This window comes from Canis lupus, chromosome 4 (genome assembly GCF_048164855.1).
Source record: "Canis lupus baileyi chromosome 4, mCanLup2.hap1, whole genome shotgun sequence".
NCBI lineage: Eukaryota > Metazoa > Chordata > Mammalia > Carnivora > Canidae > Canis > Canis lupus.
In genome coordinates this window covers 24019981-24038180 of record NC_132841.1, presented here as the reverse complement: position 1 = coordinate 24038180, position 18200 = coordinate 24019981, and the positions used below count along the sequence as shown (strand labels likewise).

At 41.1% G+C, this 18200-nt stretch overlaps 1 protein-coding gene across 6 annotated transcripts in view; it reads right to left on the bottom strand.

The window, feature by feature from the left end:
• The window catches only part of MCU (mitochondrial calcium uniporter), a 217759-nt gene that overhangs the window by 191064 nt on the left and 8495 nt on the right, over window positions 1-18200 (bottom strand). For 2 of the 6 annotated variants that reach the window (XM_072823538.1, XM_072823534.1), the window contains exon 1: window positions 7622-7788. The exons of 3 other annotated variants lie outside the window; for them this stretch is intronic. In XM_072823538.1, coding sequence (XP_072679639.1) covers window positions 7622-7768 — 147 coding nt within the window. In that variant the 5' untranslated portion in view covers window positions 7769-7788. Of the gene's footprint in view, window positions 1-7621; window positions 7789-18200 lie in introns of those variants that run through there. One more of the 6 variants, XM_072823536.1, reaches the window with a different exon arrangement.

Below are 18200 nucleotides of genomic sequence, written 5' to 3'. Positions count from 1 at the left end.
TTATCTATGTTAAATTTGTAACACATGATGCACTTAATATTAATTATTATTGGTATCACTACTACTGACCAGCCTAATATGTGATTATTCTTGCCCATACTCCAGTTATAACAAACTACTGGCCATTTCTCAAATACATCTTCTTCCCTCATACTGTCATGTCAGATGTTGGTCCCATCTAGAATGTGAACCACACCTTTCCAGTCCCCAGCACATTATATGTCCTCCTATTTCTGCCTAAATGAGGCCGCCCCTATGAAGCCTTCCCCAGTTCTCTTGAGTAGGTCTAAATGTTCTCACTGAGCCTCTGTAAGGGGAGCATTAACTAGTTACAGTCTTGCTTGTCAGTGTCTTCTAGCCAAACTGTGACCTCTTTGGACTACCTCAGAGGCATCTCTCTTTTCCAGCACAGCATCTTTCAAACAGTAGTTCAACAGATATTTTCTGAATGACTCCAGGTTACTTACCCTTACTAGGTCTTTATTTTCTCATATGTACCATAGGGGTAGAGTTTTGCCTGAACAGTTGTTGTAGAGTATACTAGACAATGTTATAAAAGTGATATAGAGGCAATGCTCAACAATGGGTGGGACTTAATAGAATCCTTTGCTAAATTACAAAGATCCTAAGGAAGCAATACCTTAGACCCTTAGTAGCTAATACCTGGAGGAAAGGATGGAGAAAGAGATTTAAGAAATGTAGTCAGAAAAATGGTGAACTCTCTTGGAAGAAAACTATAGTAGATGCTTGAAAAAAAAAAAAAAAAAAAACATGGCTGAAGGAGAAGACAAAGGGAAGGAGGCCCCACACAAATACCCTGCCAGGCTGAGACTTAAATTCACCTCCAAAACATGTCTTGTCCACCTTTGTATCCCTCGCATTAAAACAGTTTATGACACTTAAGAAAAAATGAACCTCAATGTCTTCATCTATAAAACTGGGATAATAATGCCTCTCATAGGGTTATGGTGAGAATTAAATGAGGTAACACAATGCCCTCAGAGCTTAGATGCTTTCTCCTCTATCTACTCCTCTACATACACATCAGGTAGTTCAAGCTAACCTATTTGCTGTCCTGTTAATTTGACAAATTATCAGTCACATTAACTTTCTCTAAAGTTCAAAGCAGATATTAATACTCTTAAACATCCTATAATACCACTTACTATAGATAAGAAGCATATGTAGCCTCTCTTAGAAGGCAAAAAAGAAGTCTAAAGGATCTTGTAATCCATGAGGCAGTACAGTTTAAGACTACATTGGAGACTGTCCTCTAGACTCCCTCATACACATAATAGATTTCTCACCAATTCTCTGGTGATTATTACAAATGCTCCCCAAACAATAAAGTAGACAATAAAGAGAAAAACTAAAAACTTCAGTAACAAAGTATAAAGGGTAAACACCCCACTCTTCTGATTAATACTAACAATGTCCTTAAGGAACCTTTGGAAAAGTCTCTTATTTTTAAGAGAGATGTCAAAATGCAATGTCATATTTTCCATTTTTTCCAGAACTGCATTAGGAAAAGTTCAGTTTTAGCATGCTATTAGACCCAGCTGGTGATGTAATTTACCAAGTTATATTTTTATCAAAATAAGAGATTCAAGCCTGTACACAGTTTATACGTCAATAACTCACTAAACTTAATAAAATTACTTTGCTTGAAGTCAACTTTTACATTACACAAGCTCTCTCACTGCAAGCATTTAACAAAGTGCAGTGAAATAATTAAATGGACAGTTTCTCTTGTGTGTTCAATATGCAGAGGACAACTTTTTTTTTTTTTTTTAAACACATGTCATCAAGCTTGACCTAAATCAGGGAGTAATTATTCAAGATTGGGTTTGAGATAAGTCACTTACTGAAAAAATATGGCCCCAACTCACTTTTTTAAAACCCACAACTGTGTAATTTTGTTGGAAAAGAACTGAATGTGAAGGCCAGCAGATGGGGAAGCCATTTTCAGCTCTGTAGTAACTTGTTGGCCTACCAAGGAAAAAGCCATTTCACCACTCTTGCACTGGTTCCTTAACCTACGGTCTTTTTGAGCTCTAAAGTCTATGATTCTTTTAAGTACATGTCCTCCATGGTAACATCGTAAGTTTTCCTAATAACATGTTACTCCAGTAGTTGTAAAATACCCATGAGCCATGATATAGTATTAATCAGTCAAATAAAGAATAGAGGATTCCCTTTTGTTGAGTGACTATCTCAAGATCTTGAAGAGTAGTGTTATCCTTAATCACAAAAAAGGAAAAAAAAAAAAAACAGTAATTTTTAAGGAAATCCACAGAGGTACAAAGCTATAATATAAAAAAGAAACAAGTGGTGCCTGGATGGCTCAGTTGGTCAAGTTTTCAACTCTTGATTTAGGCTCAGGTCATGATCTCGGGGTCCTAGAATTGAGTCCTGCATCAGGCTCAATGCTCAGCAGGGAGTCTGCTTGAGCATTCTTCTTCTGCCTCTGCCCCTCACTCCTGTTTTCTCTAAGTAAAGAAATCTTTAAAACAACAACAACACTTCTGCCGTTATTCAGATAATGGTATCAATAAAGTGCTATTGCAAAGACCATGACCACTCTGGATTTCAAACATGAGGCAGCCCTAAAACCAAAACTGATTTTTGTTATGTTTGCATACACCAATCTTGATGCTGCATTTTCTACTTAGATTTCCTCTTGGACTCAAGTTCCATAAAGCATAAAATAGAGCCCCTTGGGACTTAGAAAAGGTCAAATAATCGTAATCTGTTAAATAAGTCCGAATTTACTCAAATTTTTTGTGGGGTACAAAATAAGCATGATTTTAATATAAATAAAAGGATGGTTGCAGAGTGCCTGGGTGGCTCAATTAAGTCGCCTCAGGTCATGGTCTCCGGGTCCTGGAATCAAGCCCCACATGAGGCTCCCTACTCAGTGGAGAGTCTGCTTCTCCCTCTGCCCCCAACCCAGACTCTCTCTCTCTCAAATAAATAAAATCTTTAAAAAAAAAAAAAAAAAAAAAGGATAGTTGCTTCCTTAAAAACAAATCTGCTCTTGGAACTAATTTAACACCATGTGTCAACTACACTTCAACAGAAAATAATAATAGTAAATTTTAAAAGTTTGCTCTAAACATTTATCCAGAACCATCAAAATCTTAGTTTTGTAGTAAACTAAAACAATAAAAATGCTAGAACCTGATTCAATCATATATTTCTATTAATCTGGGTATTAATCATACTTTTGCTGGGCTTTGGGCAGGAAGCAAGTACTACCATAGAGCCAATCCAAAGGTACTCACTCTGTGCATTAGTCTACCATAAAGAAGTATAATATACAAAGACAGCACTGGCAATACCAAAGTTAAAGCAATTACCCAAATGTGGCTACCTAAGCAACAGTCCATTAAACAAGTCACACTGGTGACAGGGGGGTGGGTGGGTAGATGAGCATACCTTTACACTGGCAAGCAGACAAAAAGGTGCATATTCAATTAATGCACGTCTGAGTGTCACCTATATACCGAGCATTGTGTTGGCGTCTATGAGAGACAAAAATCCAGTATCTCCTTACCTCCCCTGTAAGATAAGGAACCCACAAATGAAATATTTAGATAACAAGACAAGTCAGTGTCAATCTGTGTCCTGCTAATAATAAATCCTATCAGAATTTAGACAGGACAGAATAGAACCAAAGAAAGGGATTAAGAGCCAGGAATCACGTAAATTAAGATTCTGATGAGGAAGATCTTGAATCCACCTCCACTTAAAGAATTTTAATCTCAGGGGCATCTTGGTTGTTCAGTCAGTTAAGCATCTGCCTTTGGCTCAGGTCATGATTTCATGGTCCTGGGATCTACTAGGATCCTCTACCTCTCTGTACCAGGTATCTCTACTTCTCTGTCAACAGGGAGCCTGCTTCTCCCTCTCCCTCTGCTTCTCCCCTGTCTTGTGTGTGAGCACACTCTCTCTCAAATACATAAATAAAATATTTTAAAAAAGAATTTTATTTTTTTTAAAGATTGATTGATTGACTGATTTATGATAGACAGAGAGAGAGAGAGAGAGAGAGAGAGAGGCAGAGACACAGGAGGAGGGAGAAGCAGGCTCCATGCCGGGAGCCCAACGTGGGACTCGATCTCGGGACCCCAGGATCGCGCCCTAGGCCAAAGGCAGGTGCTAAACCGCTGAGCCACCCAGGGATCCCCTAAAAAAAGAATTTTAACCTCAGATGTAATTAACCACAAACATAACCTAGTAAGTCACTTCCCTCATTCCCATTAGACCTGTTTCCTCATCTGTAAAGTGAAGAGGTTAGACTCAAAGCGGAGTAGTCGTAGGTCACAGTCTCTAACCTGAAATGGACCTTAGAGGTTAGAGGAGTTGATTAGGACTGAAATCCAGTTGCAAGAACTGCATAAACATTTAGTATAGTTATATGGAACACTGGACTAAATACAGTGGGGTATTTGTGCTGGGATCGATCTGGCTAAGTAAGACTGGCCAGACCATGAGAAACCCAATTAGAGAACTGGTACTTGCTACTGTGGCAGGTAATGGAACCTCAGTTCAAGCTGTCAGGTTAAAGTAAAATGCTATCACTGCCAAAGAACTATATAATGTGTAAAACAGACAGGGACAGCCACAAACTCTAAAAATCCAATGACACACTTAAGCAAGATATTTAGTAATTCGGCACAGCCGTTGACCACTAAGAAATGTTAACAGTCAGGCTTTCATAATCAGAGGTGAGACAGTTAGCAAAGCAATTACCCAGCTCACAATGAAAGGCAGTTCCCCCTCAAAAAATTACCCTTGAAAATAGCAGCCACCTTCACTAACCACACAGAAAGGCATGCAACAAACATTTAAATAAGTCTTGGTTACAGTCACAAGCTGAGGAGCAGTAACAGGCTCTTCATACAAGAAAGGAAAAATTACACTAGATGGTGCTAAAAATATTGAATAAGCCCCTGAACCTTTATTTCTATTTACTTAGTTGAATGATCTTTTAATGAGGAAGGTGGGGAAGGGACAAGTTCTGTTTTATAACTTCGAAACCCCATTTACCAATGCGCTGATCTGTACTGCTTTGAACTCATTCTGTAAACTTGGAAGAGATTTCAAAACACATTCCTCTCAAGCAAAAAAATTAACCAGCACCATAATTGGTTATGTCCCCCTGGCTCTAATTTACCGTACCTACTACACCAGAACAAAAGTGGCACAAGCTGGGCTTGTGATCTAGTCCAATGCAGAGTGCCATCTGCTGCACATGCACAGGATGTGTGCCCTATGCAAGATTCAACCTTAGTATCTCTCAGGGACCTTTGTAAGAGCAAGTTGTCTGTTCCCATATTTGCCTCAGACAACAGCTATGCCTCAAAAACACCTACTTACAGGAGAATTCCCATTCGTGGGACTTTAAAATACCAATACTATCCTAACAAACAACAATTTTGTAAAGGAGGAGAGCTATGAAGGAGCAACCACACTTTATAACGAAAAGAACACGATAAAGAGGTCAGGATATCTGGGATGGGTGGGAATCCTAAAACTGTTGCATATTAGCCGTGTAATCCTAGACAAGTCCTTCCCCTTTTCTGGGCCTCAATTCCAGGCATAAAATGTCAAGAGTTAAACAGATCTCTAAGAGATACCTTTCAAATGGAGTCTTGTGAGGAATCATAGAATAACAGATGGAGACAGCTATATACGGGATGGCTTCAGAGCAAGCGTAGAAAGAGGGGGAAAAAAACTGTTTACATATTTTAAATAATCAGGTACAACTTTTTTCAAAATTGTACAATTCTAAGTTCATTTACAAGTCAACATTCCCATGATAACACTTCAGCCCTTCAGAAATAGCACTTCACTTTAACTGTTCTTTCAGTTACAAATTCAGCACATCACTTTTACCCACCCCAGAATAGCACAGAAGAACACTTTCATGAAGTACCCACACAAGGAAGACACTCACAGCCTGACAGATTCGCATAGTGGAAAATATACAAGGCACAAATTTAAAAATGCTAAATGAATACCACACCCAAACAGCCTTAGAAAACAAACTGCCCAAAGTCAAAAGGTGTATTAGCAAAATACAGGGATAAAGACAACTCGGGAAGTCTTGAAACGATTTGAGGGAAGAGGGTAATGCCATCAGATATGGGGGAGGCTTTATGTTTTTAGGAAAATAAAACACATAAATGGAGGCTATGAAACATGCGGATCTAAACTGAACTGTGGGGGGAAAAGCTCGGCTCTCACCCAAAAGCTTCAGCAAAGCAATATGTCAGTATGCCAAATACGAAGTACAAATCTTCACAAGAATGAGGATAGGATCCATACATATGACTAATAATAACAGTATCATCTTGCATTTGCAGAGCATTAGTTCTTTTCATAGCTCTTTCAGACACTTGGGTTTAGGCTGTCACCAGTCTTGGGGTATCCTCTCTGAAAACCCCCAGGCCAGTTTCCTCCCAGGAGCTACGTGGCCAGAGTAAGGCAGGTGGATGGATGTACTTGGGCTGAGCTCTGAAGGTACTAGTGTCTGCTCTCAGGCCGTCTTGCAGGGATTCTCTCCTGACCACACTCTACATACAACTCAGCCCTAGGAAATAAAATCTACACTCCTCCTCTCACCGTGGGCCAGGGACCAACACACAGCGGGGTCTACAAAGTCCAAGGAGAGAGAACCGGTCAAGAAGTCCATACCAAGGCCATCTCTTACCATCGAAAAGAAAAAAAAAAAAAGAAGAAGAATAAAGAAGGAAATCCCAATCGCTCCCAAATACACCCCAAAAGGCTGTTCAAACAGAAACTCTCCTTCGTTGCCAGCCAATGAGCTCCAGCAATAACTGGTTAATGCAAACCACCAAATGCCTGCCTCTGCGAACAACTTGCAACAGTCGCTCTGCCTCCGCCCGCTGCGCACCCCCGGGGGCTCTCCAGGCCGGCGCGAGGGACCCCCGACGACCTCCCGCGACCCGCGGGGACGGAGCCCGCCTCCCGAGGCAATGCAGCACCCGCCGCGAGGGGGCTGCTCCCCGAGCCCACGCACGCAGGAAGTCACGGAGGGGGATAAAGTTTGATCATCCCTCTCGCCCGTCGCCGGGGTCCCGGGCTGCCCCCCGCTCGGCCGCTCTCCGGACACCGACGGCAGGCGGCCGCGGCAACTCAGGACACCCCAACGCGCCCGGAGGAGGGGGAAAGGGGACAACTTGCACGGGGCTCAGTTCACGAGCAACGGGGCAGAGCTGTTTTTAAAAAAAAAAAGGGGGGGGGGGAGGAGGGACCGAGATCGCGGAGCAGCCGGTTGAGAGGTTCAAGTCCCGTCCCTTCCCCGCCCCGGTGCCCCGGGTCCTGCGGGAACATCCCCGCCATCGCCCCTCCTCCCCCTCCTCCTCCTCCTCCCCCTCCTCCTCCTCCTCCACTCGGCTTCCTCCGCCCCCCCTCCCGCCCTGGTCGCCGCCGCAGGCGCCTGAAGGGCACGGCGGCTCCTCGGTGCCCGGCAAGCTCGGGAGCGGCCGCGAGTTGGGGGAACTGCCCGCTGCCCCGGCGGCCTGCCCGCCGGCGGCTCCCACACGCCAGCGCCGCCCCGCCCTCCCCGGAGCCGCCGGGCGCGCTCGCTCACCGTCCGGTGGTGCTGCTGCTGCCGGTGGCGGCTGACGCCCAGCCCCGGGAAGCAGCCGGCAGTCAGCGCTCCGCAGCCGCCGGCGCCCCCGCCGCCGCCCCGGGAGGAGAGGAGCAGCAGGAGCGATCTACCTGCGGCGGCCGCCATCTCTCAACTGGAAACGGCGCCGACCCAGGCAGCGCAGCGGACGGCCGGGGCGGAGCTAAGGCCCGTCACTCAGCGGCGCCGGGCCAACCGCCGCCCGCGGCTGAGTGGAGGAGGCGGGGCTTCCTGCAAGGCCCAATCGACAGGCGGGAGAACCACACTTGAGGCTGCCTGTCACTTCCAGAGTTACCTATTGTGGGACCTAGTCAATTACGGGCAAATTCTAAGGAACCCGTAATCGGCACCGGAGCCCCTCGGCACGGCAGCTGTAGAGAGACAGGGCATGTTGGGTTCGGCTAATCCTCTCCAAGGATAGAGCTGCGATAAGGGTGACTGGGGGGTCATATTCGTGCTAAGCTTTGCACTTTGGGAGTGTTCTAAGTTGGCAAAACGTGAACCCAATTAGTAAATCATTAAACTAGGGATGCTGGAACTCTCAGTGACACGCCCAGAGTTATCGTTCCTGACGTGACTGATGGTATTTGGATATGCTGAAATTAACCCGACGTCAAAGGGAGATCTAATGACCGTGAAATGTAGCATGATACAGGAGGGGTTAGAATGCTTGTGATATCAAAGTCCCAGAATGAGTGCACGCCATCAGAGTGAATTAACACACCTATCTACATTTCAGATACTCGATTCGTTTTTACAGCACCTTTTAGACTGATACTCTTACACTCTCCAGAAGGAATAATCGTGTTATTACCATCTTTGACCCTATGCACACTTATCAAACTATGGAAACAGAACACGTTGGCAATGTAATCGAAGTCATGTGAAGGTTATTTTAATGAATTTTGATCATTTAGATAAGCTAGCCGTTAGGATACACTTTGGAATAATTCTTGATCTCTCTCTCTCTCTCTCTTTTTAAAGGTTTTCTTATTTATTCATGAGAGACACAAGGAGAGAGGCAGAGACATAGGCAGAGGGAGAAGCAGGCTCGCAACTTGGTCCCCGGACCCCAGGATCATGATCTGTACCAAAGGCAGATGCTCAACCACTGAGCCATCCAGCTGCCCCATCGATCACTTCCTCTCGAAAAATACTTCATTTTCCCCCAAGGAACAAGATCATAATGAAAGCTCATTAAAGACTGTGAAAGAAGTATTTCCTTAGAAGAGGATTTCCTAAAAATAAAAAAAAAATAAAAATAAATTTTAAAAAAGAGGATTTCCTTGCTGTTATTATAAGCTGGATAGTCCTCACATCTTTTAAAATCTGAAACAGAAAAACAGTTTAATAAGGAGCTAAAAGTACTAATCTAGATTTTGGAAAACATCTTGGTAGTGTAGCCTTAGGTGATCAAGCTGAAACAAACAAAAATATATCACACACAGTTCTACTGTATCACTTGTTCTAATAATATTTCCTTTAAGGCTTCACTGAAATGGTACTTGTTTGGCCAAGAATTGCTAAATAATGAAGTGGAGCTTTTGGTTTGTTCAATCCTCCCACCCCACCCCAGAACAGTAAAATGACTGGCTTCTTTAGGTGAGAATATCACACCACTCACCCAAAAGGCATGTATTGCCCAACAAGTGGAACCTGAGAGCTCAAGAATGCGATGAGGCCGTCCCACCCCTGCCATTCAACAGCTGCACACACTAATCCTCCTTGATGGAAATCTGTGACATTCCTGGAACAACTTCCCTTACAATCATTTTCTGCCCATCTATATTTATCCTATCGGCACGTTATGTATTTACCTGTGCTGTGCCATTTCCTCCTTCTTACTAGGATTACCATGAATTTTACTTTTTTTATTTTCTATGCCTTTGCCATATCTGGCTATGAATCAAGATTGTCCCTCCATCTCCATCTTATACTTTGAGAAGTTCTACTGGAATTGTCTTTCTCCTATTCTTCCAAATACAGAAATTAGACATGCATCCTGCAGTTCTGAGATTTAGTCCTGTGCATTTGCAAAAGAAGCACAATAAATAGGGTTTTTTTTTTTAACTGCATAAACCTGAAACTAGAGGGATTACCAAAAACTTCCTTCTTATTTACCAAAAGATGTCATCTTTTATCTACCAAGATAAAAACCATCGATGCACCCCAGGTAGGCTGTGTAATTTGAGGGTCCACTGACTGAACTGAGTTCTAATAATCCAGGACTAGAAATTAAGCAAACATCAATTACCTCCTCGCAGAGAAAGTCTTTTCCATAGCTGCAAAGGATATTTCTCACATTAGTTGGTTGGCCAGGCCCCATAATAAGAAAGTGTAGATAGCTCAACAGAAAGTATCCTCATTCCTAAAAAAATAAGTAATAAATTACCTATGAAGGAAAGGAAATTAATATTCATTGAGTACCTGCTATGCCAGGCACTGTGCTGATCACAAAATAATATTTTCATAAAAAATGGCAAGGTAATCATGAAAAACTTCAAAACATCATAACTTTTGAGGATTAAAAAATTGAGGAAAACGGGATCCCTGGGTGGCGCAGCTGTTTGGCGCCTGCCTTTGGCCCAGGGCGTGATTCTGGAGACTCGGGATCGAATCCCACATCGGGCTCCCGGTGCATGGAGCCTGCTTCTTCCTCTGCCTGTGTCTCTGCCTCTCTCTCTCTCTCTCTCTCTCTCAGTGACTATCATAAATAAATTAAAATTTTAAAAATTAAAAAAAAAATTGAGGAAAACCTCAATGTTTTCTAACAGGGAATTTGTTAATACGAGACTAATCCTATTACAGAATATTATACAACCATTAACAAAATGAATTATCCCATCTATACTTTAAAGAAGTAATAATGCAGTACAGATGAACCTTTTAAAAGTTATTTATATGCATAAAAGTTACTTATATATATTTGTATATGTTATATATATATATTTCAGATACAGAGTGACTTCTGGAAAAAGTCATGTTAACTCTGGGGACTTTTGAGGGGTAGCTACCCTTTTGAATTTCCCATCTGCATGTTATTTTTATCATTTTAAAAACATGGTCACTGCAATCTACACGGCCACAGAGTTGTTTTCTGTGCCAATCTTAAAACAGGTTGATCTTTTTTTAGCTAAAACTAATCAGAACAGATTTCCTGGAGCATGAAACTCTAACTAGGCTCCCTACTAAAATGTACACGGAAGTCAGCTCCCAATTATGACTCAACTCAATGGAGTATTTGCCTAAAAGCTTTCCAGAATAGCCAAGATAGGTGATGCACACAGTTCATTGACATGGGCAAGAAATCATGACAGGGATCTGCTTAGAGGTCTGGGGGCTGTGTTTCATTGTTCACAGATGGTGTGAATTGTTATGCAAGTAAGATCAGCAATTCTTAAAGAATAGAGAAAAAGTATGATGTAAGTATAATAGTAAAAAAGGAGAGCAAGAGGAGGAAGAGTTTTACCGTCAAATATTTACCATGTCATAAATCACAGCCTAGATCTGTTTTCTGGTTATTTGGGGTTCACTATTTTCCCAGGTGTCATTATTCCCATTTCTCTACCCCTACCCATCTGCAACCATCTCACCATCACTACCACTCCCATTCCCATGACATCTTCACTTCTGTAATCTTTTATGTTTTTTCTTCAGCTTCTCTGGGCCAGAAACATTTCTAGTTAAGTGTAGCCAAGAAGGGCTGAACTCCTCATAAACCCCACCACATATTCTTTCCTGTCTACATTTACATCTAGTCTCACTTCATTGAACACACAGTTTTTTCCACCCTTATTTTTATTTCTCTCCTCTTCTTATTCCAATATTCCCATCCCCCTTACTCTAATAGAAACTGCAACCTTACACTGGATTATGTACATAATTTACATACATAATTTACATTGATATATTTACATGTGACCTCTTAAAATTTTTGTATGGCAGGAGTCTCATGCCCTGGCCTCCAAAGAATGACTGACTCCATATTCATTTTGTTAACTCAGCGACCCCATAATCTAAATTCTTTTAGATCAGGAACATCAATCTGCAAGTTCTCTTCTATCGAGAGCAGGACGCCAGGAAAACACTGAGTTGAAAAGGGTAGGGCTTGTTCAAATAGGACTGTCGTTATTCGTGTTTCTCAAGATCTGAGAGGTTGGCAGCAAGCATTAACGCTGTCCCTTCTGTGTTGGATTGGCTGTGCCTTCCTACAGCCTTTGCTATTTACTAGACCTTTGGAGCCAGGAAGTCTTTTGCCTCTATCTGAAGCGATTCAAAGGGGCAGAGCACTAATTTTGCACTCAAATAAACCACACACCTCCACAGGATTTCAGCACTCATTCTTATGGAACCAAACACCATTCCAGAGTAGCCAAAAGTGTCAAAAGATCACAAGAACATTCTCTAACAATGTTATAGCAAAATTCCGAATTGGTAAAGTACTCCCCTCTCTCAGCAATCTCTAGGTATTTACTACTTATACCCTGAAAATGCCCTGACATTTCAACCTCCAGCTCTGCTCCTGCTGTCCCTATAAGCCACCTGTTCCACCTTTTGAAGACCAGCTTTACCTCCTCTGAGAGTCAACGTTCAGGTAAAAGTAAACTCTCATAGTTGATGGTTTGACTTTGTATCATAGTACTTTCATGCTTGATGTGAGCTGATCTGACAATGAGGTCGGCCACACTCCCTTGGTTATCAGACCTATGTGATTAGACTAATCTCGTTGCCTGGGCCACAGTCCCCTTCTCTCATCTTCTAAGTATAATTTGTATCAAAATTATTTGTGTTACTATATTTCTCTTACAGAACTCTTCCAGGTTAGTGTTGCCAATCTGGCAAACTCATTTAAGCTAACTCTTTAGACGATAAGTACTTCTTGGATTGCCTCTTTTACACAACATTTAAATTTATAGGACCCTCCCAATGCTGAGAGCCAAAATATTTTCACAAAGTATGGCAGGCTTCACAAAATTATTCTGGGGTGAGATAGTCCATTAAAAGTCTTCAAAAATTCATTAATACCAAGCCACATTAGTCTACCTACTTCAAGGTCAGATTTGTCTTTACATTATGCCGAATGTTGCCCAAATTTCAGCTCCTCTGAAACCAAACAAATTTCGTGTCAAATGCTATATTCATTCTTCACTTTGACATCATGCATATAATCTTCATCAGTACTTATTTATATGTGAACACATAAAGACTCTGGGCTGTGGGTAGCACTTGGTAGGAGGCAGAGGGTGGAGGAAGCTGTGGGCGTGAGACTGGTCACTGCCAGTTAACAACAGGTGCGAATGCTGCTCTTTAAATTTAGCCATTGCACTTGGCATCTTGTCTCTCAGCCGTCACTTATGGCAACCACAGCTGATTTGGAAAGGATCAAGGAAAGAATGACAGAAAGGGTCACATTTATTAAAAGCCAGAGAGAAAAAGCACTTTGTTCTCTTTTATTTAATAAAAGCTAGCCTAAGAAATAAAAAGCAGCATGAGACTTGGGAAGTGTAAAAACAGCTTAAAAGAATGAAAAGGGGAAGAAAATTATTCAAAGAGATAGCAATTATTAACAAATCATTCTTAATTAGGCACTTTAAAAGCCATTCAAGCTGCCAAAACTTGGGAGCAAAATTATTTAAAATGTGGGTAGAGACTCAGAAAATAATTACTATTAATTGGGAGTTGGGATAAGAGAAAGGGAAAAGACCTGGATGAGAATAATTCATTTATTCATTCATTTGATCAGTCAGTCAAGAAAAATATATCAAATGCCTCTTATGTGCCAGGCAACATATGCCAGGAGAAACTTTCTAAAATTTACATGTTTTGCATCATATAGTACTTTTTTCTAAAATGCTCATCCTAACCTTGAAACAAGATCAATTCTTCCCATAACTTTGCAATCAAACACTTATAGATCATTTGAAAGAATTAGAAAGATCCCTTGAGTTATCTTGGAGTCTCTATATAATATAAATTTAAAACAGACTACCAATGTAATAAACCACTCCACCCACCAAAATTAGTAAGAAGACATATGAAAAAAATGTAGTTGTTGTCATTGTGTAGTAGGGTACAATGCTTTTTCTTTTTTTAAATAAAACCATTTTTTAAGACTTATTTATTTATTTATTGTAGAGAGAGAAAATGAGAGATAGTATGAGTGGGAGGGGCAAAGGGAGAGGGAAAGAGAATCTCAGGCAGACTCCATGCTGAGCTCAGAGCCCAATTTGGTGACTTGCTCCTAGAACCTTGAAATCATGACCTGAGCTGAAACCAAGAGTCAGACGCCTAACCAACTGCACCACCCAGGTGCCTCAGTAGAGTACAATTCTAGTTTCTGACTAGTTCATTGCCTAGAATATAAAGAAAATTTCCATCTTAGGGAATTATAAGAAGACATTTCGTTTCTTCCTTCATGCCTTGTTTGGCTAAGATATATAGATTAGGTTGAAAAGGTCCCTTTGGCTTTTCTAGCATCAGAGAGAATAACTCCTTTAATAGACTTGTTAAAATTAAACAAGATTTATAGCATCTATAGGTGCTCTAAGGCTCTGAAGCAATCAGATCTATTAACTATTCAATCAAAACATGATCATTATTAAGAGGGTATTTTCACATAATACCAGATTATAAACCTAAAATAGCATGAGTAAAGGTCCTAATTCAAAATCCTGGGTTAGGGACGCCTGGGTGGCTCAGCAGTTGAGAGTCTGCCTTCGGCTCACAGCGTGATCCTGAAGTCCCTGGATGGAATCCTACATTGGGCTCCCTGGATGGAGCCTGTTTCTCCCTCTGCCTCTCTCTCTCTCTCTCTCTCTTTCTCTCTCTCATGAATAAATAAATAAAATCTTTTTTTAAAAAATCCTGGGTTAGGGATCCCTGGGTGGCGCAGCGGTTTGGCGCCTGCCTTTGGCCCAGGGCACGATCCTGGAGACCCAGGATCGAATCCCACGTCAGGCTCCCGGTGCATGGAGCCTGCTTCTCCCTCTGCCTGTGTCTCTGCCTCTCTCTCCCTCTCTCTGTGTGACTATCATAAATAAATAAAAATTAAAAAAAAATCCTGGGTTAATTTGGAATATTTCCCATGATATTTTATAATTATTTTAATTCCCATGATGAAGAACTCACTGAGGAGGATGTGAAAAAGATTGTAAAGATTTGAGGATTCTTTTAAAATAGACCTTTGCTACTTTCTTACCAATTTTGTGTTTGGGAAGATGAAAAAATATGAGCATAGACAATAATTTCCTGTTTGCAGACATGAGTCCTTCTCCGAGAAACAGATTTGGGAGGTGAAGGAATCTTGTTAAATCAAATTTTACATATAGGTTAATAGTAAGCAGGATAACTTTGAAAGTAAAACCCTAGCCATTAGTCATTTCCGGAATGGATTCCTTAGGATGGTAGCTCCCAATATTTGTTCCATCTTTGCAAATAAATTTGTAACACATGGCTATCATAAACAATAGCTTACTCAATAATAGCAAATAAATAATAGCATCTCAATAAATAAGATGGACTTTGGCTCCTACAAAATTCAAAGTGTGTTAGTTGTAACTACATTGTGCCCAAATATCTCCTTGTATTAGAGGATCTGAAATATTTCTCAAATTTAATAAAAGAGTTTATTCTGTAACTACAATTAATGGCTATCCCTGAGTTCCAAGAAATTCATTCCTTATTTCAAGGAGTTACCACAGCCAACAAACCAACAAAAGAATCTGGCCTCACAAGCTTACCATATAAGAAGAGATAAGGGAAATAGAAGAGTATTGTAGGAGGGCATTTTACCTATTTTTAAGGATCTGGGAAGGGTTCTCAGGAGATCCCTCTGGTTGAAATCTGACAGATTAGTAGGAGTAAATGCCAGAGGGAGAATAGTGAGATATGATACCAAAGAGGCAAAGAGAATCAGTTACATAGCATCTTATAAACCATATTAGGGGATCCCTGGGTGGCGCAGCAGTTTGGCGCCTGCCTTTGGCCCAGGGCGCGATCCTGGAGACCCAGGATCGAATCCCACATTGGGCTCCCGGGGCATGGAGCCTGCTTCTCCCTCTGCCTATGTTTCTGCCTCTCTCTCTCTCTCTCTCTCTCTCTCTGTGTGACTATCATAAATTAAAAAAAAAAATTAAACCACATTAGATAGTTTGAACTTATGCAAAGAACAAAGGTTAAGTCTTGAAGGATTTTAGAAATGGAAGAGATTAGAGAATAGATTGGAGACCAGAGAGACTGAAGGCCAGAAAACAAATTAGGAGATCTAGGCAAGAAACACCAACAATATGGTTTATAATATTGGCCATGGGGAAAAAATAGACTAATTTAGGGAGATTGTATATAAGAAATTGAATCAAAAGATATTAATAATTGAGAAGATATTTGGAGGCAGCAGGGGAATGAAGGAGAGTAAGATATCAAAGGAGATTTCTAAGTGTCTCACTTGGGCAACAGGGTGGATGCTGGTGCCAAACACTGAAAGAGGAAACACAAAAAAGATTTATTATTGCGGGAAAATGAACTCAGTTTTGAAAATGTTGTATGACAGGGGTGCCTGGGTGGCTCAGTCAATTAAGTACCTGGCTTTTGGTTTGGCTTGGGTCATGATCTCATGGGTTGTGGGATCCTACCCCAAGCTCCATGCTTAACAGGGAGTCTGCTTGGGGATTCCCACCTTCTCCCCTCCCCTGACTCACATGTGCCCCTTGCATGCACATACTCTCTCTCTAAAACAAATAAGAAAAGAAAATGTTGTATGGCAGGTGCCTTGAGACATCCAAGCAGCAATATTCATCAGACAATTGGTTATTAGAGCCTGATGAACTGACTAGAAATAAATGTAGGGGTCATTAGCACATAGATAGTTGGTAAATGAAGCCATAGGATTGATTGAAACCATCCAGGTTGAGTATGGGGAAGAAAAGAAGATCTAAGAAATTAGTTTCCATTTAATGTTCTTCCATAATACATGCTTTAAAAATATTTTATTTGAGTAAACAAATGAATGAATAAAAAAAAAACACAAGTCTTAATAAAATCTAGAAGGCGGGGCACCTCGGTGGCTCAGTGGTTGAGCATCTGCCTTTGGCACAGGTCGTGATCCTGGGGTCCTGGGATCAAGTCCCGCATCAGGCTCCCCACGGGAAGCCTGCTTCTCCCTCTGCCTGCGTCTCTGCCTCTCTCTGCATGTCTCTCATAAATAAATAAATAAATAAATAAATAAATAAATAAATAAATAAATCTTTTTTCAAAATCTAGAAGGCTTTTTTAAAAAAAGATTTTATTTATTTATTCATGAGAGAGAGACAGAGAGAGGCAGAGACGCAGGCAGAGAGAGAAACGGGTTCCATGCAGGGAGCCGGACCTGGGGCTCGATCCTGGGTCTCCAGGATCACGCCCTGGACTGAAGGCGGCGCTAAACCGCTGGGCCACCAGGGCTGCCCTAGAAGGCATTTTTAACATTTGTACAGGACTTGTTCAGTATTTAGTATTGATATTCACTTTTTCAGTATTCATTATTGATATTCACTGACCTCAGGTAGTTAGGTCAGTTTTCAAAAATGTTCTGGATCTCTGAATAATTTTTTTAAATTTACTGTAAGATTCTTATATTATTACAATGACAGTATGTATAGAGATCCCAAGCTGAATTCTAATACTTCAGTAAGAAGCAAATCCACATAGTTGGCATAGTTCCTTGCTCATAATTAATGGTCTAAAATCATATGTTCAGGGACACCTGGGTGGCTCAGTGGTTGAACATCTGCCTTTGGCTCAGGGCATGATCCCAGACTCCTGGGATGGAGTCCTGCATCGGCTGCCTGTGGGGAGCCTGCTTCTCCCTCTGCCTATGTTTCTGCCTCTCTCTCTGTGTGTCTCATGAATAAATAAATTGAAAATCTTTTTAAAAAATAAATAAAATCATATGCTCAAAGAGAATTGTAGAATGAATGAATAAATACTTAAGTGAAATACATATTCCTATCTTCTCACAATAGAGAAAATTATAGTACCTCCACTCCACTGCTCTTAATGTTTGTTGAGGTATGACAATGGAACAACATAAGCAATGTAGTCCCTAAGGCCATTTAATCAAAGGAGGAACAGTTGTACTAATAACTCTGCCTAGGCATATTGACAGAAAGCTGGGATGATATTGACAAGAACTCATCCAAAAGATGCAGAGCTCTCACAAATCAAGAAAAAGGCAGCAACCCAATAGAAAAAATGGGCATGACTCGAACAGATAATTCACAAAAAGAGGAGATAAAAATAGCTAGTAAACAAAATAAATAAACAAATTTCCCCACAAAGGTGATTTAAATTATTATTTTTTAAGATTTTATTTATTCACGAGAGACACACAACAAAGGTGATTTAAATTATTATTTTTTAAGATTTTATTTATTCACGAGAGACACACAGAGAGAGAGGCAGAGACATAAGCAGAGGGAGAAGCAGGCTCCCTACAAGGAGCCTGATGCAGGACTCAATCCCAGGACCCTGGGATCACGACCTGAGCTAAAGGCAGATGCTCACT